This window comes from Columba livia, chromosome 20 (assembly GCF_036013475.1).
Source record: "Columba livia isolate bColLiv1 breed racing homer chromosome 20, bColLiv1.pat.W.v2, whole genome shotgun sequence".
NCBI lineage: Eukaryota > Metazoa > Chordata > Aves > Columbiformes > Columbidae > Columba > Columba livia.
The window spans coordinates 10,893,313-10,920,194 of record NC_088621.1 but is presented as its reverse complement, the minus strand read 5'-3'; the positions used below and the strand labels follow the sequence as shown (position 1 = coordinate 10,920,194).

At 53.9% G+C, this 26,882-nt stretch overlaps 1 protein-coding gene across 4 annotated transcripts; it reads right to left on the bottom strand.

Annotated features, from left to right (window-relative positions):
- Positions 1 to 10,163: 10,163 nt before the first annotated feature.
- On the bottom strand, positions 10,164 to 24,911 carry MKS1 (MKS transition zone complex subunit 1). Of its 4 annotated transcripts, none has more exons than XM_065037341.1 (18): positions 24,892 to 24,911; positions 23,805 to 23,917; positions 23,644 to 23,714; positions 23,219 to 23,374; positions 22,685 to 22,782; positions 22,384 to 22,512; positions 21,959 to 22,063; positions 21,441 to 21,549; positions 20,515 to 20,571; positions 19,602 to 19,644; positions 19,031 to 19,093; positions 18,200 to 18,270; positions 17,280 to 17,349; positions 15,405 to 15,512; positions 14,731 to 14,864; positions 13,434 to 13,516; positions 13,257 to 13,354; positions 10,164 to 12,505 (listed from the first exon to the last, which is right to left on the bottom strand). In XM_065037341.1, the coding sequence occupies exons 1-18, from the start codon at positions 24,894 to 24,896 to the stop codon at positions 12,399 to 12,401; spliced, it is 1,620 nt and encodes a 539-aa protein (XP_064893413.1). In that variant the 5' UTR covers positions 24,897 to 24,911; the 3' UTR covers positions 10,164 to 12,398. The 4 variants fall into 4 exon arrangements, with proteins under 4 accessions (XP_064893413.1, XP_064893410.1, XP_064893412.1 ...); XM_065037338.1 differs by lacking the exon at positions 24,892 to 24,911 and adding an exon at positions 23,994 to 24,117 and having other exon boundaries at positions 10,164 to 12,342; positions 12,373 to 12,505; positions 23,644 to 23,917; XM_065037340.1 differs by lacking the exon at positions 24,892 to 24,911 and adding an exon at positions 23,994 to 24,117.
- Between the last annotated feature and the right edge of the window lie 1,971 nt (positions 24,912 to 26,882).

Here is a 26,882-nt window from a genome sequence, read left to right as displayed (position 1 = left end):
AAACCCTTGTGGGATGTAACATGAAGGAGCATCAGCTGGCTGGGAGATGCCACGTGCTCATGTCACAGGAGATGTTCAGAGATTTCTTGGGACCTGTCAGACATGGGCTTAGCCCGGGGCTCCCAATGTGCCTGGCAGGGACATGGCTGCAGGACGAGAGCCTGGGGTTTGGGGGCACAGCGGGGCTCCCCTCATGCTGCTGCACCACCTCTGCTGCAGATGAATTTGGTGTCAGTCATTTTTAGCAGTTCTTCCTTGCTGCCCTGCCAGCCTTTTGCTCCCCGCTGCCCTCAGCTCTGGGACAGGGATGTGATTTCTCCTCTGGCTCCAAAAGCTCTGACCCTGCCTGCTCCATCCCAACATGCTGGTGCTGGGGTATGAAAGTCTCCCTGTGTCACAGGAGCAGCCCATAACTATGGCAGGAAGGACACAGAATCACAGAACAGTTTGTGTTGAAGGGCCCTTCCCAGCTCCCCCAGTGCCCCCCCTGCCATGAGCAGGGACATCTTCACCAGCTCAGGTTGCTCAGAGCCCCGTCCAGCCTGGCCTGGGATGTCTCCAGGGATGGTTCATCCACCACCTCTCTGGCCAACCTGGGCCAGGCTCTCGCCACCCTCAGGGCAACAATTCCTTCCTCATGTCCAGCCTGAATCTCCCTCCTTTAGTTTAAAACCATCACCGCTTGTCCTGTACTATCACAAGAGGTCCTGCTAAAAAGTCTGCTCCCATGTTTTTTGTAGGCCCTTTTTAAGTCCTGAGGATGCCCAGGCTGGGAGACACTGCTCTCAAGCTGCATCCTCCACCCCACCTCAGCAGGTGACTTGTCCTGACCCCCAGGGCAGCAGATCCCCTGCCTGTGGCTGGCAGCACTTCGGGGAAGGACACGCTGCTTGTTCCTCCTGCTGCCCGCAGCTCTGCCAGCAAAATGCTGCTCAGCACTTGATTCTGCTGTGCTCGTCACCAAAGATGTTTTGCTCATGACAGCCCACTTCAGCAAGGTGCTGGGGTGTCAGACCCACCTGCACCAGGCAGGTGCAGGCACCTTTCCCATTCCTCCAGCAGAGCAACCACCATGGCCAAGCTCAGGTCCCCAAGGGCCCCCCACCCCGGGGTAATGCCAAGGTCGCCCTCACCCTGTGGCTCCTGGGAGCTGCATATATTCCTATACTTTCCCATCCTTGTTCTTCCCTGAATCCCCCAGATCCATATATTTTTCCACATTCACTTCCTCTCTTAAACATCCTGTCAGCTCTGTGCAATCCCTCCTGCATTCCAAAATACGTCCCACGCTCCCAGGCAGAAATACCACCCCCTCTCTCTGGCAGGTGCCCTCACGCGGGGTCCATGGGACTGAGGCTCTGCCGGGAGGGGACCAGACAGGGTGTCACTTCCTCCAAGTCCTCAGTTTGGGTCCCCACCCACCCTTGTGCCTCTGTGCTCCCCCAGCTCATGCCAGCGGGACCCACACAGGCTGGTGGCTCCTGGGAGCAGATATGACACCGAGCAGGGGGGACAGGGACCCCCGGGGCGCAGCGGGAGCGTGGGCAGCCTCCCCGGCAGTGAGGGTGAAGGGGGATTTCACATGCACGAGACCTTGGCTGTATTTCAATGGGTGGTCTGAGTCCCACGCAGCGGTGTAGGCAGGGGGGCTTTGCCCAGCCTGGAGCTGTGTTGCCTGTTTGGCAGCTCAGCAGGGGCACATCAGTAACACGGTCAGGAGAGAGCAAGCCCGTACTGGGCAGGACCTGGTGCCAGGGAACATCGATTACTGCTTTAGGAAGTTGGCATCTACGAGCAGAAATGGAACATGGCAGGTTGTCATCGCACCAGCGTCGCTCTGTGTCCGGTCAGTCTGTGCGGCCGAGCTCCCGGTCCCACGCACAGCTCCATCCCCTGGACCGAGGCACATCAGGCTGTCACAGGACTTGCCCTTTGGTCTGACCTGGGAGCCCAGCCAAAGCCCTGACCGTGGCAGAGGCACCGGCAAAGGCCTCAGCAAACCAGGAGGAGAAGGCAGGTGTCAGGGAACTGGGCCGGATCCGGCAGCCGGTGGGGGGGTCCAACCCCCCAGTCCAACCAGCAGCAAGGCTGAGCATCCACTGCTGCCAGGTACACACACGTATGCAAACACCCACGTACACGCATGGCCACACAGACAACACCAACGGCCTCATCCTGTTCCCCTTCCTGAGGAACACATCTGTACATCCGTATGTATAGACACAGTGGAGATGTACATATAGTGTGTGGATCTCTCCAGCAGTGGGGCGACCTGCACCCCTCCGAGCCCTGGTCGGACCCCATTGCTGCACTCACTCCCCCGCACACACAGGACACGGAGCCCTCCTCCCAGGCAGAGTTAGAGACGGAGTTTAATAAAAGTTAAGCCAGCCTGTGGTGCTGTCCAGGCACAGGGCATGGCCAGGGGAGCATGCTGAGCAGCGCACTGTTCACATGCAACCTGCCCTTTCCGTCCCCTTATCCCTCTGTCTTCCTATGCTTGTTCTGTCCTAAATCACTCAGATCCATCCCTTTTCCTCACCTTCACTGTTCTCTTAAACATCCCATAACAAGACCTGCGCAAACCCCAAATGCTCTTCCCCTGCATCCCCAAACGCCTCCCATGCCCACAGGCAGACACAAACCCCCTCTCCTGCAGGTGCCCTCACACCTGGGCTCTGGGGCTGAGGATCTGCCAGGAGGGGCCTGGACAGGGTGTCCCTTCTTCTGAGCCCCTCATGTGGGTTCCCACCTGTCCTCCGCCTCCCCTAGACTCCCGTAGATGGGACACACATGGCTTGGTGGCTCCCGGGAGAGACCCAACAGGGTGTTATTTGGGCTCCCGCTCCCACCAGTGTCTCCCCGTGCTCCTTTGCAGGTGGGCAGAGGAGCTTTATTGCACATCCAGTCAGTGGGGAGATTTCCTGTCACCAGGAACAGGGTTTAATTAAGTCACAAGAGCACTGTGCATCTCCAAAAGAGATGTCGCCTCCTCTGCCGTCACATCCCCGGCCCGGTGGGGCAGCCACCTTCCCCTGCTCTCGGCTTGTCCTCCTGGGGGTGGGCAGGCATGCCAAAGCGTCTGCTCCCACCAGCTCCCCCTGAAGAGCAGTGTTAATTGCTAACACAAACCACCCTCCTGTCCAGGAGGAGCCACAGCAGTGGGTGCTGACTGCCCAAAATCACACCAGGTGCCGGCACCTCAGTGCTCCAGCCTCAGCACCTTCTCCAGCCGCCCTTGTGATCCCCACGGGCGGCTCTTGGCACAGCATGTGCCACTGTGCCCCTGCCACACACTGCTGATCATAGAACCCCAGGCTGGTTGGGCTGCATGAGCTCTGCAGATCCCCAGCCCAGCCCTGCTCACGCAGGGTCACAGAGCAGATCACACAGGTGGGTCCAGGGGGTTTGAATGTCTCAGAGAAGGAGACTCCACACCCGCTCTGGGCAGCCTGGGCCAGGCTCTGGCACCTCCCAGCAAACAAGTTTCTGCTCATGTTCACATGGAGCCTCCTGTGTTTCAGTCTGTGCCCGTTACCCCTCACCCTGGCGTTGGGCACCACTGAACAGAGTCTGCTCCATCCTCTGACCCCCACCCTGAGATATTGATCAGCATAAATAAGGTCCCAGTCAGCTTCTCTTCTCCAGGTTGAACAGACTCAGCTCAGCCTTTCCTCGTAAGAAAGATGCTCCAGACCCCGCAGCATCATTGTAGCTCTAATAGCTTCTCACACTGACCCTCCTGGAGCCCAATGCCCCAAGGAACAACCTCCTCCTCACCTCAAGCAGCTCTCCTCATCTGCCCCACACGGACGGCGTCCAGACACCCTGAGCCAGGACTGGTGCCCATCACACTGCTGCCCATTGGCTTCAGTGGAGAGCTGGGACCCTCCGCGTTCCTGCAGGGGAAGGGCCCACTTTCCTCTCAGAGGATTTGAAGCTCCTGCTCCCATCACATACACAGATCTGCTCAAAACATGCGCTAACATGTGGAATAGGCATCTGGGTCTGTGTTTGGGTCACCACCACCCAGATGACTTTCAAGAGCTCTGATATCAATAGACTCTTGCGGACACTTTGGCCAAGAGGGCAGGAGCAGGGTCTCATGGCACAGAGAGGTCTCAGCGTGCGTGAAGCATTGGGCACAGCTGGACGGGTTCCTGGACCCAGCCAGCTCTTGCAGCACTTCTCAAGTGATTGCACTGAACTTATTTACTGCAGTTTGTCAGGGCAGGGGTCCACTTCACCCCCATCCCCATGTGGGGGGCACAGAAGGCCTCACTACTGGAAATTGCTCTTAACACCATGGATGGTCTCACCTATGGAGGGACACACAAATCCACTATATTACAGCAAGGAAAAGCCCATGTCTGGCGTCCTCCCACATTGCAGCACAGAATCAGAGAATCATAGAACAGCCTGAATCTCCGTCCTTTAGTTTAAACCATCACCCCTTGTCCTGTCACAACAGGCCCTGCTCAAAAGTCTGTCCCCATCTTTCTTATGGCACCCACAATAAGGTCTTCCAGGAGCATCCCTTCCCCTGCTAAAGCTGAACAGCTCAACTTGCCTGTCCCCTCACAGCACCGCTGTGGCCCCACAGCTCTGCTCTCCCCACATTTCCGCTGCTCAGCACACTGGGCACAATCCAGGACTAACATCAGGCTGCCAGAGCAGAGACCCCCCCTAGTGAGACAGGTCAGCACCTTCCTCCACACCAGACATTGAGCAGGACCCCCCGCCTCCATCTGAAGTGACCTGTTAGCGAGGTCACTGACCTGTTAGCGAGGTCACTGACCTGTTAGCGAGGTCACTTCAACAGGCTCCCAGATAAACATTTCCCTCCCCTCCTAAGCTCCACAGAGTAACGTGGACACAGCATTCCCACTGTGCAAACTTCCCTGTCTGCTGCACCACAGCCTTTCCCATTCCCTGGCCCAACAGCCCCTCAGCTCCAGTGAGGGCTACAGGTCCCCTCTCCCAGCCCCATCCTCGCGCCCTCCCCCAGTGCTGGTGTCACCACCATCTCATACAGGGCACTAGAGAAGCTGCAGAAGCCTCATTGTGTGGCAAAAGCTGGGACAACGGACAGAGCAAAACGCTCTTGAGCACCCTCTGACCTCAGGAATGGAGACATGACTGTGGGGACCAGCTCCCCAAGAGCCCTGCGGGTGCTGGGACCGAGCGGAGGAGGCTCTAGACAGCTCTTCGTGTGTGCCGCAAGCAACGGCAACTGCAAAAAAAAGCAGTCAGAGACACACTTGACTTTACCAGCATCTGTGTCTGCCGCACTTGCTGTATTTACGAGCTCTCAGGTGAGTCAGGCAGCTGACGGCAAATGGAAATGCAGCACAGAAACCCGAGGAGTCACACGTGCTCCACATACACATGAAAAATTACCGAGGTATTTTGAGCGGAGGCTGCGTGAGGATGGCTGGGGAAGCCTGCAGCTCATCCCAGGTCTGTCCTGAAGCAGAACCTGCCTCCATCGGGAGAGACTGGGCTGCAACCGCCAGCGGAAGGAAGAGCTCAGACGCACAACGAGGCGGTGCAGAACGAGTCCTCGCCAGAAGTACAGAGATAAACGAGCCCTCGGCCCCCAGTGAGGCTGACAGCACGGACACAGCGAAACGCAGAGCTCAGCCAGCTCCACGTGACACGGGAGCGGGGGCTGCGAGGCTTGCAGCTTGGCTGCTGCTCAGAGACTGCCTGCAGCCATTCATTCATTTTGCAGCCACTGCTGTCACTTCAGGGACAATATTCCCAGTTGAAGGCACAGGACAGAGATCCTGGAGCAGCTGCCAGAAGTAATATGTTGAGGAATAGACTGGAAAGCTGTGCAGGGAGGGCAAAGACTGGAGCCGCTGAGCACAGCAGTGCTGAGGGAGCCAGAGTCTCATTTGGTGCCAAGAACAGAGGCCAAGTCTTGTGGCACAGCACAGGCGGGACCTCAGAGGCATGGTGGGGATGAGCTAATTAAGAGGGGCCACTTCACAGCACCTGCCTGCACAGGGACCCCCAGCTCCAGAGAGTGTCATCCCACTCTGTCATCCCAGCTCAGAGATGCGGGCGAGGAGCGGAGCAGGGAAAGGCGCATCTGAGCGCAGCCACGAGTGGATCCACCGACTCCCTCTGCCCGTGCCAGGGGAGCAGAGATGATGCCAGCAGCGATCCCTCCAAACCCTTGTCTCTGTGCCAACAGTCATTCAAAAGTAGCTTTCGACAAGCTAATATTGCCACTCTCTCATATGCCCAAGTGACAGGAGGATGCTTTGCATTGCTTTTCTATTTCCACACTGCCTGTGGGGCAAGAATCCAGCCCCACAGGAGAGAACAAGGGAAATTATGCTAGCAGGGAAAGGAACGTGTGCTGTGATCTGCAGAGGTTGAGCTTGGGCATCCAGAAAGACATCAGACTCTGGTGGAAAAGGGACAAGCTGTGCCCTGCGCACGAGGGGTCTCTCCCCAGGCTGCAGTTTTGGCCAGCCCAGGGCAGTGGGGCGCACTGAGTGGGCAACGTGCGCTTGCAGCCCAGAAGCCAATTGAATCTTGGGCTGCATCCCCAGCCCCGTGGGCAGCAGGTCAGGGAGGGGATTGTCCCCTCTGCCCCGCTCTGTGAGACCCCCCTGCAGTGCTGGTCCAGCTCTGGGTCCTCAGCACAGACACACATGGACCTGCTGGAGAGGGGCCAGAGGAGCCACAGGAATGACCCGAGGCTGGAACAGCTCTGCTGGGAGGACAGGTGAGAGAGCTGGGCTGTTCAGCTGGAGAAGAGAAGCTCTGGGGAGACCTTAGTGTGGTCTTTCTAAACTTAAAAGGTATAAGAAGGATAAGACTGATGGGGACAGACTTTTGAGCAGGGCCTATTGCAGTAGGACAGGGGGTGATGGTTTTAAACTAAAGGAGGGAGATTCAGGCTGGACATGAGGAAGGAATTGTTGCTTCTGAGGGTGGTGAGAGCCTGGCCCAGGTTGGCCAGAGAGGTGGTGGCTGAACCATCCCTGGAGACATCCCAGGCCAGGCTGGACGGGGCTCTGAGCAACCTGAGCTGGTGAAGATGTCCCTGCTCATGGCAGGGGGGGCACTGGGGGGGCTGGGAAGGGCCCTTCAACACAAACTGTCCTATGACTCCATGATTCGCACCATTCTCAGGGGTTTGTGTGAGGCCAGGAGCCCTGAGCAAGTGGGGATGGCCCAGGCTGGTGTCATAGTGTCCCAGCTCAGCTCTGCGCTCAGCGGGAAGGGCTGCACGGGGGAGCAGAGCAGCTTCTGTGCTAATAGTGAGGGGCAAGGGGCACAGGTGAGTGCAGATAGAAAGCAGGGCCAAAACTACACCCAGGATTAAAAACCTTGGCGTGTGACTTGCACACAATGAAGAAAAAGTCAAAATAGGACGTGGAGGGGGAAAGGATGGAGGAGGAGAGGAGGGCGAGGGGAAGAGGGAGGAAATCCAGTCCTTGCAACCACAACTGCCATGGAAAACGTTGGGACATGGCAAACAAAGCACTGAGAAGCCAGCTGGGCTCGGTGCTCCCGGCAGCAGGAGAAATGCCCCATCCCTTGGGTCCGCTGCCCCTCTGGTCTCTCAGGCTCCCGGTGCCATCTCCAGAGCTCTCAGAGCATCGCAGCGCTGCCAGGGAGCCCAGCAGCAAAGATCTCACAGGCACCGGCACTGTGGGACGGGAACCCCCGAGGAACAATAACCACCTGGCGGGAATCACACGCTCCCTCCTCCTCCTCACGCAGCCTGACAGCCGGCTTTGCTCAGCCCAGGCACGAGCTGCCGCCGCCAGCAGCTCCGTACGAGCAGATCTGCTGCAGAGAAAAAGATAAAGGAAGACATCTGCAAAGGATGGTCTGTAGTCTCCATCTTCATGTGAAGAATGGGTTGAGCAAACACCTCCTGGGCTTTAAGTCAAGGTGAAGATGCCTGAAGGAAAGCAGCAGACATCTTGACACAGAGGCCGATGCTCTGGCTTTCTAAGGCCAGAGTAAGTCACGGGAAATCCACCTTTCCCACCTGGCAAATGGACAATGCTCTCAGATCGGGGAAGCTTGAAACAACCTGGAACCCCACATCTCCGAGACAAGTTTATCTTCCTCACATTGCAGAAATCCTCCCAATTGCTGGTAATAACTTGTGAATAAATTATAGAGAGGTCTGAATCTATCAATCCTTTCTGATCTTGATGGGTGAGAAAGGGAAGTACCTCTACAGAGCACTTGGGTTCACTTCAAAAACCTGCTTGAACCAAAGCAATGAGAGAAATGAAATTGAATGAAAGCAATGATTTCAGTGCAGAAAAAGGGGGACACAGACACTTATTTTCTGACTGATCCAATGAAGTGTGATTTTGCTCTGGTCAGCTGTGCTCTGCCTTGCATTGAAATAGCAACATTAACTTCAGAGAACATAAGCTGCACCTTGAGAAGACAATAAGGATAATAAAAGGTAAAGCTCCTCCACTCCACTGCCAGGAGAGAGCCTGCAGGGAGCTTCCCTGCCGTATGCCAACCCAGTGGCCAAACTGGCGCAACTTGAGGCCGTTTCCTCTGCTCCTGGCGCTTGTTCCTGGGGAGCAGAGCCCGACCCCCCTGGCTCCAAGCTCCTTTCAGGCAGTTCAGAGATCAGAAGGTCTCCCCCCAGCTCCCTCAGCTGCTCCTCACGGCTCCAGCCAACAAGGAGCTTCTGGTGGTCACTCAATGACAATGGCAGTGCGGACAGAGTGCGGCTCTCGGTCCCCACGCACCACGCAGCCACACGACGTCTGTGGCACTCGTGGCTGCTCCCGGGATGGAGGGGGTGGCACAGCCCCCGCCCCGCACAGCGTGTCCCCAGCTCATCGCAGCGCCAGGGGGACCAGCCCAAAGAGGCAGGTGATGTTTGCTGGCAAGTCTGAAGTTATCACAGCACAGAACTTCTGCAGTTGAGAGCAAAACCCATTCCTGGGGTCTGACTTCTCTGAGTCTGTTCTCCCAGTCACGTGAATGACTCATTTCTAGGTTTTCTTTTCCTGTTACATTTACACTGGAATTTCTAATGGCTGATTTGCAGTCCTGCCAATTGCCCGCAGCCCTTTTGTCCACCAAGCCAACATTTCTGCAATTATGCTTTGTTTGTATATTTAATGAGACACCCAGAAGGCGCAGAGGGACTTTCTGCTGGCTCCTGCCCCCCGCAGACCGCAGCGCTGGGGGCTGCAGGGCTCAGCCTCACACACGTGCCCGTTCAGCTGGAAGTTCAGCTGGTGCTCAAACACCCCCCGCTGCAGCCTGTCCTGAAGGAAGCAGCACACGGAGCTCAAGAGAAACCGGCCACGTCGCTGCAGCTGATGGAGCCAGAGCCGGGGACAGCGCAGAGCCCCAGTCCCACCGCCAGACCCGCTCTGGGCACCAGGAGCCTGCGGCACCTCCAGCCTGTGCCTGCGCTCAGCTCCTCCTGCCCCTCAGCCCCCTGGATCCCCCGGCGCATCAGCGGGTGTCCTCCTGGCCCAGGCTCTGGAGCACCCATAACTGTCCCTTCCTCTCCCTTTGGCTCGAGTACCTCTGCAAAGGCACCTTCCAGTGCAACCTGCAGGGACGCTTCTGTACAGGGGAAATCACAGAATCATTTCGGTTGGAAAAACCCCTCAAAATCAAGTCCAACCATAACCCACCCCTGGCACTGCCCCATGTCCTGAGAACCTCATCTCCGTCTGTCCAGCCCTCCAGGGATGGTGACTCCAGCACTGCCCTGGGCAGCCTGTTCCAATGCCCCACAGCCCTTTGGGGAAGAAATTGTTCCCCACATCCAACCTCACCCTCCCCTGGCGCAACTTGAGGCCGTTTCCTCTGCTCCTGGCGCTTGTTCCTGGGGAGCAGAGCCCGACCCCCCTGGCTCCAAGCTCCTTTCAGGCAGTTCAGAGATCAGAAGGTCTCCCCTCAGCTCCTGTTCTCCAGCTGAACCCCCAGCTCCCTCAGCCGCTCCTCACGGCTCCAGGGAGGTCACTGGCCTCCCCTTCTGTCTGTCCCCACGAGCTGCCTCCAAAGTCATCCACACGTACCTGCTGGATGCGCAACCCCCATTCCAGCTGTCCAGGCTCCTTGGCAAGCTCAGAGCACAAACCCTGCACCAAATGCCAGTTTGGATTTAAAGATCAGTGACATTTTCATACATGCACATGTATATGGAAATTTGCTAGTTTTATTTATAAAAGGGCATATTCAAAGAACATTTGCTGAAGGCGTTCACCAAAACATCTTTTACGAGGACCATTTTGTTCTGTCAGGCCAAGGAGGCTGCAAGCACGAGGGTGAAACACTGCTAACATTGTCTTACTTTGGAAGAATTGTTTCTTTGGTTATAATAATTTTTTATTTATAAATTTTACACTTTTCAGTTTTAATTAGCAATACTAGTATCATTATGCAAACCTCACTGCATCTCCGTGCAACCTTAACACACTCAACACACCAAATCCTGCCGTGTAAATGTGCTGAGCAACGACCACGAGTCAGGAACCCGATCTTCTAATCAGAACAGTCCACTCACTAACAGATCTGCCCTTGGCAGCATCTCAATCTGAAAGGTGTTTTGTTACTTCACTGAAAAAAAGAACATTCTCTTCACCTTGTAACTCAATCCTGAAAAGGGCTTTAGAGACAGGCAATTCAGCTCTTGGTGATAAGCACAACAGCAACACCCAGAAGGGAATTCAGTATTGCTGATGGGATGCAATAAACATATACGGCCATGACGTGAATTACTATTAAAGAAAAAAATCGATAGTGAGCACTACGTGTTCACCCCGGGCACTGCGCGGGTCAGCCTCTGTGAAACGTGACTGTATGGACAGTGCACACACCTCAGAACCGCGCGTTTGCCTTTGCAGCCATCACACCCAGAGCCCGAGGGGAGACCCGACTGGTGCACCAGACGTCACCGCGCTCCAGGCCGAGGACACGGCGCCCTGCTAACGCGCCGTGCTCTCATACACGCTGGCAGCCTCTTCCGTCTGAACAGAGGGATAGCAGCCAAGGAAGGTGAGCAAAACTCCTCGTTTGTAATTGAAATTGCCAGGCATATGCAAGCTGCCAGGCAGATCGAGGAACTACAGCACAGGTCAAGGAGGAACAAACCCAGGAGCTTGGTTTCCCCAGTGAAAGCTGGGACAAGATGAAAATGGCAAGAAGGGAGTGAGGAAGACAACAGAGCACCAGGGAAGAGCGGGATGTTCTAACAGTCACACGGCTGTAAGCACGAGTCTCACGTTCCCTGCAAAGGAGGAACGTGCAGAGCAAGACAAAGACCCATTCCTGTTTCATATTCTGCCTGTGAGTTCGAACTTCACAGACACACTCAGACCTGCCTGATCTCAGCCTGAGATTTCCCTTCCTATCCCTTGTGCGAGGAGCAGAGAACACACGGAAACGTGACTCATGCACGGATCACCGCAGCGCTGTCAGCATGCAGGTACCTTGCTCCTGTGAACTTGAGAGAGGAACAGAAACAGGGAAAAAAGAAAAGAACAGAAGAAACTGGCTAAAAACAGAGCGCACACGTGCTTCCCCGGGAAGCGATGCCATGTACCGCAGAGGTGGAACAACGAACCATCGCGCAAACGAACAGCTTGAGCCGTTCAAAGTTCAGCTGCTGTGCAAATGCTGTAACCTGCTCTCGTTGTCTGCACACCGGCCAGCCCCAGCCAAAGTTCTGCTGCAAACTATGGGGAATGGTGTTTTCAGTTGTATTCTTGAACAAGGAATCCGCCTGCTCGTCACTGCAGAGCCAGAAATGTTATGGGCACATGCACGGGAACAGAGAACGCGACCCTTTTCTCCAGTTCTCAATCTGTCAAGCATCATTCCTTTGCTTTGATTTCATACATTACAGGTGGCAGGGAGCTCGCTCTCTAGGAATGAATCAATCTTAAGGCACAGGTGGACAGATTTATTTTACTATTGACTGACCTATGCTGACAATTATCAGCACTTCTCAAGTTACCTACTTATTTTGTTAAATTAGTACTCATGCTTCAACCTTCAACATCACCCTCTTCTTTGAGAAAAAAACTAAATTTAACAACTCATGTAGACTTGAAAGTTTTCTAATCCTTCACTATTCAATTCTTGAAAATGTGTTAAAAGGTTCACAGGTCCTGTGTCTGTATTTTCATCTGCTCAGCAGAAACGTGAACAATTGGCTATATTGTTAGCAACTGGTAACAGAACACGTTGCGAAAAAGGGGCTGCTTCCACAGGTACCGGTGGAAATGGGTCTGGATGTGTCACAGGCTCCTTCCCCCATCCGGGGAAAATGACAAAGGAAGGTCCAACAGGTTCCAGGCACCAGCACCGTGGCTCCTGCTGGACTCCAGGAGCTCGTGTTGGAGGGAAGGCGCTGGCGGCGGAGGGGTCGATCACGGTTCCTGCGGGTGGTGCCCAGCGGGGGCAGAGGTGCTGATGAGGTCCTGGGGAAGGCTCTGGCGCGCTTCCTGCATCCGGCGCCGGGCCCTCTGGAAAGCCTCTACAAGACAGCAGAACGTATCAGCCAGCCGCGGGAAGAGAGGGGTGAGTCTGCCCAGCAAACATCATCCCTCCTGGAGCAGAACGCTCACTTCTTAATCATAGAATCAGAATCATTTTGGTTGGAAAAGCCCCTCAAGATCATGGAGCGCAACCATAACCCACCCCCGGCACTGCCCCACATCCTGAGAACCTCATCTCCGTCTGTCCAGCCCTCCAGGGATGGTGACTCCAGCACTGCCCTGGGCAGCCTGTTCCAATGCCCCACAGCCCTTTGGGGAAGAAATTGTTCCTAATATCCAATCTAAACCTCCTCTGGTGCAACCTGAAGCCATTTCCTCTCATCCTTTGACTTTTTACTTGGGAGAAGTTACTAAGTTCCAGCAACAAAGCACCCAGTCCCTGCTGCTCTTTTCACTTATTTCTATCACTGTCTTTGCTCTGCACCCAGTGGAACTGGATACAGAGCCCGTGTACCGGTGCCACAACCTACGCTCAGCGCCAGGCAACACCGGGCAGGCCGGCTTGGGCTTTGCCCTCACAGAGCGGTTATCCCTCCCCCCTGAGCTGATGCCTCCTGAAGTTTCCAGCTGAGATCAGAACATTTAACCTCTGCTATGGACTCAGAGAGCTCACGGGGGGCAACTATCCCCACAGTAATGGATTCTTCTGAAATATCCAGCCCACTCTGCAAAAAGGGGAGCAAAAGTGAGCCAGAGGCTTGTCAGGGAGAACGACACCGAAAGCCCTACCCAAAACGTTGTAGACAGAGCACTGCTGGCTGAAGCCTCCAAGCCGGTCCAGCACGCTCTGCATGCGCTGCCTCAGGGCACTGGTTTCCAGAAATGCTCTGCGGAGAACCACAGCAGGTCAGGATCGCCAAAACGAAGCACACAAGACGGAGCTCACACTCACTTTGCTGCACTTACTTAGACTGCTGCAGGCAGTAAAGGCGGAATGTGACGCTGCCTGTTGTCTCTGTGCGAAAACCAAGGCGGCTCAGACGCGATCCCTGCAAAGACGGCACAAGTTAGAGTCACCACATCCAGCAACCCGCTGCAGTGGGCTGATCCAAGTGAAAACAAGCATGTCCCGCCAGTACCATCCCCTCAGCTTCAGGAAAGAGATTGAAGTGCTGGAGCGGGTCCAGAGAAGAGCAACAAGACTGGGGAAGGGACTTGAACACAAGAGCTATGGGGAGAGGCTGAGGGAGCTGGGCTTGTTTAGTCTGGAGAAGAGGAGGCTTAGAGCTGAGCTCAGCACTCTCTAGAACTACCTGAAGGGCAGTTCTAGCCAGGTGGGGATTGGGCTCTTCTCCCAGGCATCAGCAATAGGACAAGGGGCCATGGGCTTCAACTCTGCCAGGGGAAATTTAGGCTGGAGATGAGAAAGCAATTCTTTGCAGAGAGAGTGGTCAGGCATTGGAATGGCTGCCCAGGGAGGTGCTGGACTCACCGGCCCTGGAGGTTTTTAAACTGAGATTGGACATGGCGCTTAGTGCCATGATCTAGTCAATGGACTGGAGTTGGACCAAGGGTTGGACTGGATGATCTCTGAGGGCTTTTCCAACCCAGTCCATTCTGTGATTCACGTGGCCACAGAGTCTCTCCCTCCCCTGCTGCACAGGGAAAGCGAGGTCAGGAAGAAGGGCACATGGTCCAGGCTGCGCTGAGGGCAGGATCCAGACACCAGTAAGCTGCTAGTGCAGTGCTGGGGGAAGGTTTCAACAACTGGACAGGGCTCATTCCCACACAAAGCTGCTACTAAGATCAACTTGCTCATTATACCAGTGAGCACCTCTGCAGCTTCCTTAAGATCATGAAATGTATGCCTGTCTCCCAACTGTCAGCTGCTTGCTTCGGGAAACTGTTCCAGGCGCACTTCAGCCCAGATTCCTTACAAAAGCACAGGAAGAAGTCTATAGCTGGTAAAAAATGCTGACCTGACAGACACTTCGTGGGCAGGGTCAGCACAAGCAGGGGTATGTCCAGGCTTTGATCCACATTCACCCACTTCTCTAAGCTGCACACACCTCAGAAGGCAGAGCTCTGCCTCTGTCCGCCCAGTTGTCTGTCCATGCTCATCAGTCTCACAGAGGAGACATTTCTTTGGTTAGAGGAACAGGACCATCCTTTTCCAAATCTGGTCCAGGCTGTCCAGACATCCGAAGCTGCGAGCACCATCTCCCATCTCCCAGAAAGATCAATGTCCCACAGCTGAGCCCACCTTGAAGGTCGACGGCGTCCTGACGTAGGTGATGTCCTCCAGCTCAGGAGATCCACCGATGAAAAACCTCCTCAGCTCAGCAACTGTGCCCAGCTCCACAGGGCGCCAGGTCGGGATGGTGAGCGCGTGGAGACCTGGCGCGGAACAACAGGACAGCTCAGCAGCCATGAGCAAAGACCCACTCAGAGTCACAGAGCACAGCGTGGGAGACGGACGCCTGCTGACCCACACCTCAGCAGCCGGGCATGGAAACACTACACGGTATCTCTCGTTTTCCCAAGCAGTTGCCCCACGCAGTCACGCGGCCAGCGCTGAAGGTGTGCCCTGTCCACGAGGAACGCCTCCTTACTCCACATGGGTGTCAGAACAGTTGTGACCCTCAGATTCCACGTGGGACAGAGAAGGTTGCTGCTAATGTAAAGACATGCAGCACCACCCCAGAGCTTTATCACACAAGATTTTGTGACGGAACAACTGAAGGAGCAAGAACAGCAACACATGATGCTTCTCTACAAGGCAGAACGGTGCAGGATACATCAAATCCTTTGCTGCCGCGCAGACAGGTAACTATCCCCTTCAGTACACAAGGAAAAGCGTCCCCAGGACCAGCTGAATCTATTCCCAAGAGAACCACCCAACCCATCCTCCCAAATAAAGCCCCCAGTATGTCTTACCTGGAGATGCTGGCAGCACCAGGGAACCGTATCCTTCAACACGGTACCTCTGCCAGAAATCCAGGGACAGGACCTCAAAGTAGAGAACAGGCCACTGGGGGAGACTGTCTGCAAGGCAGGGAGCAGATCACAGCTCTGTGAGGGACACGAGCACAGACAGCAAAACCCTAAATCCCCAACTGCACTCGTAGGAAATCCTTTCTGTGCTTCTCCTACAAGGACACATCTAGATGTATGGGTGATTATTTTCCTCTGTAAAAGCTGAACCCTCAGATTTGAGGATGAAAACAGAACTATTGATGTTAAATATTTTGGAAAATTCTTTGAGAACAAGTCCAAACTGCTTCAATTATTTTGGGGCAGAACAACCTTTTGTGAATGATCTGATGCCAAGCACAGGAATCTTTTTATTTCTGACCTTTCCAACCATTATTGGGGGATTATTAACTTGGATTCCCCTACAGGTCTCCAAGTGCTGTTTTTTTTCCATAGTGAAACAAACTCATCGTGTTTATTTTAGGCTGAAAATTCATTAGTCTTGGTTGAATACTCAAATTCAAGTGCCAAAGCATGCCATAAATTGTCCCCAGCAATTGCCATCTGAAGAGTGATGGGGTTGGTGTAGTGAAGCAGCAGAAACAGGCAGCAGAGAACCCCAGCTTAAAATAGAGCTGGGATTTTCAAAGTGACATAAACTATACAAAGATTATACAGGTCACTGAGTGTGTCTACAAACATAAGACTCAGCACGGAGTTTTAGTTGTGTACAAAAGCGCTGCCTGTGTCTGCAGTGTCCCGGGGCCCTACGCAGCCCACAGGCCATGGCAACACAGAGCAGCATGCCGGGAATTTTGAGACAGATAAGCCAAGATCCAAGGGGTTTTGCAACTGGATAAAGCTGAGTGTCACCTGGAAGCTGCGTCCTGCACTTGGTTCACAACAACCCTGTGCAACACTACAGGCTCAGGAAAGAGCAGATGGAAAACTGCCCAGCAGAAAAGGACCTGGGGGAGCCGGTCAACAGCAGATACCACAAGCCAGCGTGTGCCCAGGTGGCCAGAAAGGCCACCAGCATCCTGGCTGGTACAGCACTGGTGTGGCCAGCAGGCCCAGGGCAGTGACCGTCCCTGTGCTGGGACCTGGGGAGGACAAACCTCGAATCCTGGGGCAGTTTTGGGCCCCTCACACCAAGAAAAGCCTTGAGGTGCTGGAGCGAGTGGAGAGAAGGGAACGAAGCTGGTGAGGGGCTGGAGCACAAGTGTGATGGAGCGGCTGAGGGACCTGGGGGGTTCAGCTGGAGAACAGGAGCTGAGGGGAGACCTTCTGATCTCTGAACTGCCTGAAAGGAGCTTGGAGCCAGGGGGGTCGGGCTCTGCTCCCCAGGAACAAGCGCCAGGAGCAGAGGAAACGGCCTCAAGTTGCGCCAGGGGAGGGTGAGGTTGGATGTGGGGAACAATTTCTTCCCCAAAGGGCTGTGGGGCATTGGAACAGGCTGCCCAGGGCAGTGCTGGAGTCACCATCCCTGGAGGGCTGGACAGACGGAGATGAGGTTCTCAGGACATGGGGCAGTGCCGGGGGTGGGTTATGGTTGGACTCCATGATCTTGAGGGTCTTTTCCAACCAAAATGACCCAGTGATTCTATACTCAATGAATCCATACAAATGCTGATGCATTGCTGTGTGGTGCAAACACAGGATGTGTCCAGAGGTTGTGTGGTGACAGGGCAAACATTTGCTGAACGAGCAACATTTCCCTTTGTTTAAATCTGTTCTTTCATCTTGTTGAGGGGCCAACAACACATCTGACAGCACAACACCTGCACTGCCATCAAAAGACTTCAGAGTTTCATATTTCAGAGCAACAAGGAAACGCACCTTCTGCTTCATCTGCTTGAGTGAAAAACATCTCCAAAGTGAAGGGGTAGCAGAAGTGTGCCACGTTATCCTAGAAAAGGAACAGGACAGAAATATCAGATTCCGGGACAAGAAAATTCACACTAGCATTGGAGGGGCCACAGAGAGTGGGGAGAAAACAACTAACGGTGGAGAAAAGGTAATGATGCCCAGACAAGACGAATCACATCACAATAACAACCACATGACTGCATGATGGACCCACACACTCTCAAGTGCCACACGGATGGAACAGGCTGTTAAAAGCAATGAAAAAGGGAAAAGAGTAACACTCCACAAACAACAACTGAGCACGTTGCAAAGTTATTGCACCATGACGATCTTTACAGGAGCCAAGTAAAATACCTCAAACAATGTTACTACTGAAATGCTGTGCAATGATGATTTCTGCAATGTACAAATTAGCTCACACAAGTGATATCCAAAAGTTGGTAAAATTCATATTTTCTAAGAGAGAAGCTGGAGACAGCAACGGAACCAACGTCCCAGCTGGGGAGAGGGTTCATTGTGAGAAAACCGTTTAGAGACCGGGTGCACTCCTGCCCCGGGCAAGACAGAACAACTCTTTGTAAACTCTGAGCAGTTGGAAACGCAAAAATTAAAGCTCCAAAGGCAATCAGTCAGAAGGAAGAAAAACGTGAGATTCCAGAAACTGCTTTGAAGCAGTTTTATTTGCTCTGGTTTTATACGGTCACAGTGGCACGCTGAAAAAAGGCTCTAAAAAGTATAAACAGAATGAGAAGAATCCCGAACACGTTCTGCCCTTGAAAGGAGCTCTCTAGTCACAATCTTAGCTGAATATATCTGCATCTTCTCATACACTTTCCACCCCAGAGAATGCCTGTTCAAACCCTGCTCCGCAAGCTGAAGGGCGTCCTTACCCAGCCCACTGCCTTGGTGGCACAGGTCTGCGTCACTCCCGAGAGCTGCTGGAGCGCGGGGCTCGACCACTCTGCGGGGAGAACACCAGCACAGCGGTGAGGGCTCTGGGTGCGAGGGAGGACTCACAAACCAGGGCAGTGCCAGATGAGTGGGGTAACAGACATCACCCACACTGACTTTCCCCAGGTGTGTCCCACCCCTGCTGGTTCCAGGAATCAGCTGCTCCCCAGAATGCCCCGAACTGTCCATGAAAAGCAACAACTCCATCTTAAAAGAAAAGCAGAACCTCATCTAAATGCAGCGGGTAGCAGAGGTGGTGTCTCTTCAGACAGACATCAGGGCATAACCAGAGAGGGGAGCCAGAGCCAGAGCTTCAGGGGGATTACGCATGCAGCAGGATGAGCGTGTTAGTGCTGGGAACCTTATTTATCAGTCAACATATGTCAGTGTCAGCATGAAGCATGAGAACATCATGGTGAGCACTGACATCAGACAAGGTCACTGCTGAGATGGAGAGGACAGGAAGGTTATTCTCTGCAGTGTAAGGGATGAACTTTGGGTAGGCTGTTGCACATGAGCACCGCTAGTTGAGAAGCCAATGGACCTGTGTGTCCCAGCCTGATTTGGAGGAGACAGAAGGAAAGATGCTATTTTCTCCCAGGCATGAGTTTAGCTCAAACCACTGAGTTCTTCAATTTTAGCTCTGAAGACCTCTGACTAGATCCCAGCCCCTCCATTAACTTTTACTGACTTCCAGCAGAGCTGATCCAACGGAACAGCCAAAGCATTCCTTAAAGTGCTGTGATACGGCTGGAAACGTGAATACTTACGGTCAGGCAGCTCCAGGAAAAAATGCACATAGAGGTTGTCATACTCATAGCCTTGAGCTGAAACTGAGAACAAAGCAAGAACGAACCTCAGCTGCTCGCTTCCACACCAGCTCCTCCCGTACTCGTGTCGGCTTTTGGGAGAGACAGCACCAGTAACCTCAGGGACAACCAGTCAGTGCTGGAAGCTGGGAAAACCAGGGGCTTCTAAACAACAGAATACGACCCTCAGAGTAGACTCCTCCAGACTGGCCCTGTTCCCATATCACTAACCAGATTAGGGAGGTCACACATTTAATTGCTTTCTTTGCCATAATCTCTATTAACATCCCAATCTGCTCTCCTTTTTTCTCAGATCCGCATGTCTGCAGTATTTGTAACCTCCAATCTGCAAATGCCACTCAAAGGGTTACTCCTAAAAAGTGCGGAGGAGGAGGAAGTAAAGGATCCCAGGGACACAATCACCTACTCTGGACCAGCCTGTGATACAAGAATCCTTTAACACTTTGTAGCCTCAGCCATCCCAGGAGACTCAGATTTGCCTCTGTAGTTACTGTTTACAGGAAGAACTCACCTATTTCCCCATTCACAAACAGCCGCAGTGTACCAGGAAGAGTCTGTAAGACCAAGCAGAGAAAAGGCTCAGTGACTGCTGGTGGAGCCCCATACAATCCCCTCCCAGCGGGATCCCACACGGATGTTCCACAGCTGTTTGTCCAGGAACGGTTCACCCTGCTGGCCAGGTAGGGATGATGACTTGTCATATCATCCTTTCTAGGACCGAATGGTCCCTCTGGAGAGACGCTCCCTAGAGAGACCGAATTCCTACACTGCAGGAGTTCGCTACTCTGTAAATCAGGTCTTTTTCAGACTTCAAGCTGGATACAGAATGTAGCGAGAAGTCACTTGCAGAAATCATAGTCCTGTTTGTCCTGTAGTGTTCCTGTACTTGCCCAAGGGGGGCTGCAGGAAGCACAGGACAAGCTGAGACACTCTATGGAAGTACGAGAAAGTACAACTTTCACACTTTGGCAAACACGATTTGAGCAAAACAGATTGCAGTCTGGGTAATTCAGTGAGAAGGGAAACTGTGCATGAATTTGGGGGGGGGGGGGGCTGTTTCTGTGAATAAAATGTCAAACAGATGTGTTTGACATTCAAGAAGTCAACAGCAATCACTATCCTAAAAGATATAAACGCTCCTTTCTTCCTCAAATCCTGGAGTCAAAGGCCTTCAGACAACACACACAGGCAGACCGCAGCGCTCAGCACACTGCACCGCTGGTCCCGCACACCTGCGGGCCACGTTGAAACTTCCCTTGTCACCCAGCTTTCTGTTGGAAGCCACGGGGTAAGAGCTGCCGTCACATCCAGAGAATGAGACACTCTTTGGAGGCTGCGGTCCAAACGGCATCCGTGGTAACCAGCCCAACCGCCTCCACGGGCAGCAGGGCCCCAGGTCTCTGCCCAGTGCCACCGGTGCTCACCATTTCAAATTCCGAGCCCACGAGACCACTGAGGTATTCCTTGTGCCGACCGTACAGCTGGAAACACACAACAAGAGCATGAGAAAAGTGTATTTTTCATTATGTATGGTTTTACTTTTGGCAAAAACTGTAGCGGATAGAACTTAAAACCAATTTAAATTGCCGACAGGCTTAGCACACAGGTTTTTATAATTCTTATAGCAGATGCAGAGAATTTAAGTATCTCATGGAAAAAAGATGCACAACTGGTAATGCTGCATGGAGCTTCAGCTTCAGAGAAGACAAAGGCCAATGCAAAGAAAAAGAAGCTCTGAAGAATCAGCAGATCTTAAATGGCACGTTAAAAACACGGGCATAAACCGGTGCAATGAAAACAAGTGCAGCAAAGTCGTTATTTCCTTATTGACCACAAAAACAATGAGGAAACGTACAAATGAAAAACTAAAATATAAAGTACTTTCATAAACTATCGCAGACAAAAAGGAAATTCAGAGGATCGAGACATAAACTGAGATACATGTACCCTGGGACACTATGGGTAACAAGAAATCATGCAATAAGCACAGAGGCAGCAAGACAAGACCAAAAGGAAGAAAAAGGGTTTGCCCGCTGCTCAAAAGGGGAGGTAAACCAACAGCAGGTGACACTAGAAAGGCACGGTTTAGGTAGTTCTTGCATCAGTTCTCACCACACAGGTCACGGCCAACGCGAGTAACACTGATAAGGCTCCTCCCTCAAGTACGGAATGAAGCCATCAGGGAATTATTTGTCTGAGTTCTCAAACTGCTGGGCATGAGACTCGCTGGCAGGGACATTCACTTTGTCAGCGTTAGGTGTCTGCAGCACTAACAACTACATCTACACAGGGGTCTGAGCCTCTGCCAAATCAGGACTAGTCCGTAAGATCAGTGGAGGCCGGTGCTCACATCTCTGAACACGCGCTGCTCGCGTTCCTCCTCCTCTGGCTGCACCTGGACAGACGCGTTCTCAATGGTGTATTTCCACACCTCTCGCTTCTCTCCATCCAGCTCAATCCTGCAGAGCCCCAAAACATATGAGCAAAACTCCCCCATTACACAGGGAACAGGCGCAGGCAGCAACGGCATCGGCTGTGCCACCCTGACCCACATCCCCGCTCCAGCTGGGCTGTGTGACACCACGGGGGCACAAACAGTCTCCCCGCACTCCCACGTGTCCCACAGCAGCAGTGACGCCCAAAGGAGACTCACTGGTGTTCAGCATCTGCATCACCCGCATCCCCAGGGACTGGCACCAACGCCCCACACAGTGACACCAACACAAGTACACAATCATCTTGTCTTAGAAATCTCTGGAATAGAACTAAAACTTGTCCCTCAGTTGAAGCCCTGATCCACTGCCTGAAGGGGGACGGGGAGACGCCCAGTTCAGCCCCATCACGAGGCGCCAGCCCTGTCCCACTCACCGGTAGGGTTCTTTGGTGCCAGTAAAGTCGGGCTTCACCGTGATCACCCCGTTGCCGTCCACCTTGATTGTGCAAAGAACATGTTCATAGTCCCTGTGACCAAGCCTAACGGAAGACATCAACAAACAGTCTGAACAGAGAATACGGACACTGTCTTGCTCTGGAACAGCAGAGCTGGTAAAGGCACATGGGGGTACAGAAGGGGACAAACACGCTCGTGCTTTCCTATGTTAGTTTAAGAAGCCTTTTGGAGGGTTATACAGTTACCTCTCAACTGAGGAAAGGGGCAGAAATAAATAGAAGCCCGAGCTACTGAGCTCTTGGAAGCCTCTTCCCTTAACTAACAAAAAAAACAGGAGATTCAGGGAAGGAGGGAAGATGGGTTTCCTTCTGGGAAATTAAGATCACTTCAAGGTTTTACTTACTTCCCATACGGTCCCAAGTCCCCCATGATGTACATGGTCTGGACAGGAGTGTTAATCACATGATTGTTCTTTATAAATTCTTCTGAGGGTTCCCAGGTGATGATTTTTGACTTCAGAGAACTCGCTTCTCTGTCAACAAGAGAAGCCACAAGTCACAGCTCACCGCAGCACCCCGCACAGGCAGCACCGAAGCCCTCACAACAAAGAGCAAAACCACCAGATTCCAAGTGTGACACCGCTCGAGTCACCCCAGCACCAGGAAATCTGCATTCGCAAGCTCCAAGTCCCAGTCTGCACTCACACTGGCCTACGGTCTTGTCTTCTCCTCCTCACATTGGCCATCCTCTCTGCCAGATACGATGGCACCTCGTGATCTGAGTCAGTGACCTTCTGGCAGTGCTGGAAAGGAAAAACAGACAGGAACCGGCTTAATTATAACAGGACATCTTTCCCAATCACAGTTCCACATTTTGGAGAACAGGTATGCACATACACACACACGCAAGGACAAACTGCTAAAAGACTGTAGATTTCATTCACTCTTCTTGTGGCCACATACAGCTAAGCTACACCCAGCAGGTTACCTACAGAGCAACGCTACAGGTCCCTCCAAGCTGTCCCTGACCATAGCTCCGAAAGAAGGGAAATCTCATGCCAGGTCTGGGGCACCTGGTGAAGCTGCTTTGCAGAACCTGTATGTTCTGTACACAGGATATCTGGCTTGCGTCTGCATGGCCGAGAACTGATGCCCTCTGCAGAACATTCCCTCTGCAGTAGGCCTGGTGGTTCACACAGCCACACAGCTCTATAGCTTAGCGTAACTGAGAGCTGGTACCTCCTCTAGGTTGGTGAATCGGTCATGGTCAGTGTAGGTGAAGATGCGACAGTTCTTCCGACCTCCAGCCTTCTCCAGTTTCAGGATCTCCGCGTGGTACTGCCGGTCCAGGGGAGTCTGGCAGGCCGACTCATTTTGGTACAAATCCACCTCGAACTAGAGCACCGCAGGCAAAGCAGAAAAGCTTCCTTTCACCAGCACAGTCAGAGCCACAAACCGCTTCTCAGCTGACACTTCCAGAGCCACCACAGAATCAAGATCCTTTGGGAACCCAGCAAAGCACCCGAGCGGCTCCGACGCTGCTCGGGCGGCGGCCGACAGCGCCAGCGCTGCGCTCCCGCGGGGGGCAGGAGACCCCGACGGCAGCGGGGCAGGGGGGCCGCCGGGCGGCACAGTGACAAGCTCCCCCCGCTCCGCGCACCCACCTGGCTGAAGAGCTTCTCCTGCCACCCCACCTCGGCCTCCTCCTGCTCCTCCTCCGGGGGCCGCCGGGCACCTGCGGGAGTCGGTCGGGTCACCTCCGGCGGCGGGGCCCCGCCCGCCCCCCCAGCCCCCCGGTCCGCCCCCCCCGTTCCGCCCCCCGTACCGCGGGCGGCGCGCTCGTTCAGGCCCAGGAGCTCGGGGCCGCGCGGGCTGGCGAGCGGCGGCGGCGCCTGCGGCAGGAGGGGCCCGGCCGACGTGAGCCGCTGGATGCGGACCCTGCGGGGAAGGAGAGGGGCAGCGTCACGGCGGGGCGGGGGCGGGAGCCGGGGAGGGGCCGGGGGCGGCCGCTCACCGGAGCCGCAGGTTGCGCACGGGGTCGCGGGAGCGGTAAACGGCGCCGCCCGCGCTGCACGGCGGCTCCGCCATGGCCGCGGCGCCGCGCGCTCACCATGGAGACGGGCGGCGCGCCAGGCACAGCGCCCCCCTGCGGCCGGAGGGCGCGCAGCGGCCGCGCCCCGATCCCCCGATCCCCCGGGCACCGCGGGGCTGGCGGGTCCCGGCGCGGCCCCGGTGGCGCTTTGCGGTTCCGCAGCACAGAGCCCCCAGCCCCGCCTGAGGGGTCACCGCACCCCTCCGTGTGAGGGGTCACCGCACCCCTCCCCGTCCCAAGAGCCTCGTGGCGATGGGGACGCGCAGCGGTTCCCCCCACGCCCTGCACACGGAGCTCCGGGCCCAAACCCGCCCCTTCCTCTGGCTTATTCCCTCCCCCTTTCCTAATCTTTCCTGACATTTGGCTCTTCGCACCTCTTCATGGAGTCCAGCACCCCCTCTGCCAGGGCCTCGCTCCCGAGCGGCGGGCGGGCTGTCCCTTGGGGGGCCGGCCGGGGGGCAGCCCCGGTCCCCCCCACGGCACCTCGGGGCCCTTTTGCTGCCAGTGCGCTGGTGCCACTGGCGCTGTTATAGTTAGCTGTATTTTGCTTTTGTAAACTGCATCCAAGATTCTCACCTTATCTTGACATTTCACAGGTGGTATACAAGTTTTTATCTCTTAGTTTGAGAGTAGGGAACTGAAAATTAGTTCTGTTAGTTCTCAGTAAGTCCTTATCTTATCTTGAGCGGATAGAATGTGCTGAGGATGTGCATCTAAGAAACCTGAGTATTTTACATGATTTTATAATGAGTATAAGAATAGTGCACACGTGCTGTGATGAAAGGTGAAGAAAAGTACACTAGTGATGAAGACTACTTACTTCATCCTGAAGACCCCAAAACGGCCACCAGAGGACACTGCGCATGCTCAGAGTAGTTCCAAGGGGTTCCAACTGATATTGTGAAATAATTGTGTAATCTGATGAATATGCAATACATACGTTGTAACCCTAATGAATATGTATGTAACCAGATTGTATAAAGGTAGTGGAGTTCGAATCAGTGGTCGAAGCCAGCATGGGGTGCGAACCCCTGGTTCCCCAGCGCTGAAATAAAGCACCGCATATAACTACGTCCGTGGTTATGTGTCCTGATTGCTAACAGCGCTGCTGCATTCCCCGGCCCTTTCCCTGCCGTGAAAACAGTCTGCGCATCCCCATGCACCATAGGACACAACCTCTTTGCTTGCAGAGCTGTTCCTAGTGTTGCGGGGGAGTAACTTAGGGTTCTGCTCGTTGCAGAACGATGTTTAGATTTCTCAAAGAGAAATGCAACTTGAAAGAGTTCAGCGGCAGGTTCACTCTGTTATTTACTGCGTGGGGGAACCAAGCCAAGCCGAATGCTGCTGACCTTCTCTCCAGGAGCCTGGACCTGTTCACAAAGCAAACGTTCAGGCGTCTTCCCTCCGGATAACCGTTCACTCCAGAGTCTGTATTTCGAGCTCCAGAGGCAAACTTTCAGGCGAGGACTGATAACCGTATGCAAAGCAGACTTTCAGGAAACAAAATTCTCAGAAAAAGAAGATTTAATGGAGTAGAACAGCAGGAGGGCTGGCTCAAGCTGGGTGCCTGCACAGGGGTCCAACCTGAGCATAGGAAACCATCCTTTCCAATCCCTAACATTCTGTGATTCTGTGACTTTTATCTCTTTACAGACCATTCACACCCAGGTTCCAGTATAAGTTGGGGAAGGACCTATTAGAGAGCAGTGTAGGGGAAAGGGACCTGGGGGTCCTGGGGACAGCAGGGTGACCATGAGCCAGCACTGGGCCCTTGTGGCCAGGAAGGCCAATGGTACCTGGGGTGGGTTAGAAGGGGGTGGTCAGTAGGTCAGAGAGGTTCTGCTGCCCCTCTGCTCTGCCCTGGGGAGACCACACCTGGAATATTGTGTCCAGTTGTGGCCCCTCAGTTCCAGCAGGACAGGGAACTGCTGGAGAGAGTCCAGCGCAGCCACCAAGATGCTGGAGGGAGTGGAGCATCTCCCGTGTGAGGAAAGGCTGAGGGAGCTGGGGCTCTGGAGCTGGACAAGAGGAGACTGAGGGGGGACTCATTCATGGGGATCAATATGGAAAGGGGGAGTGTCAGGAGGATGGAGCCAGGCTCTTCTGGTGACAACCAGTGACAGGACAAGGGGCAATGGGTGCAAACTGGAACACAGGAGGTTCCACTTAAATATGAGAAGAAAGTTCTTCCTGGTGAGGGTGGCAGAGCCTGGCCCAGGCTGCCCAGGGGGGTTGTGGAGTCTCCTTCTGTGCAGACATTCCAACCCGCCTGGACACCTTCCTGTGTAACCTCATCTGGGTGTTCCTGCTCCATGGGGGGATTGCACTGGATGAGCTTTCCAGGGCCCTTCAACCCCTGACATTCTGGGATTCTGTGAAATAATTTAGTGTGAGTAAAAAATTCAGAGTTTCCATGATACCTGGTGGTAAACCTGTAAGGGTTTTTTTCCTGAGTAAAAGAGCTATAAACTCGTGCTCCAGGCATGGCTGACTTCTAAATGGAATAAGAAAAAGTGTCTTTGGAGAGATCTGTGTTCTTTCTATCTGCCTTTCCATTATTCAGGTGTTCCTCTGACAGATACGTTGCTGCTGCTGAAGCAGGAGGGGCAGCCCACTTGCAGCATCTCCTGCACTCCTGACTGGTAAAACACAACGAGAACAGCAAGCGAAAAGGCACCATCATCAGTCTTTGATGTACAGATACACATTCCTGTTAAATACAGGGCAATACATGCAGATACCTCTGACATCCCAATGCTAAACATGCTGCTCCTCGAAAATAACCGGTGACAGTAGTTTTAAAAAATATTA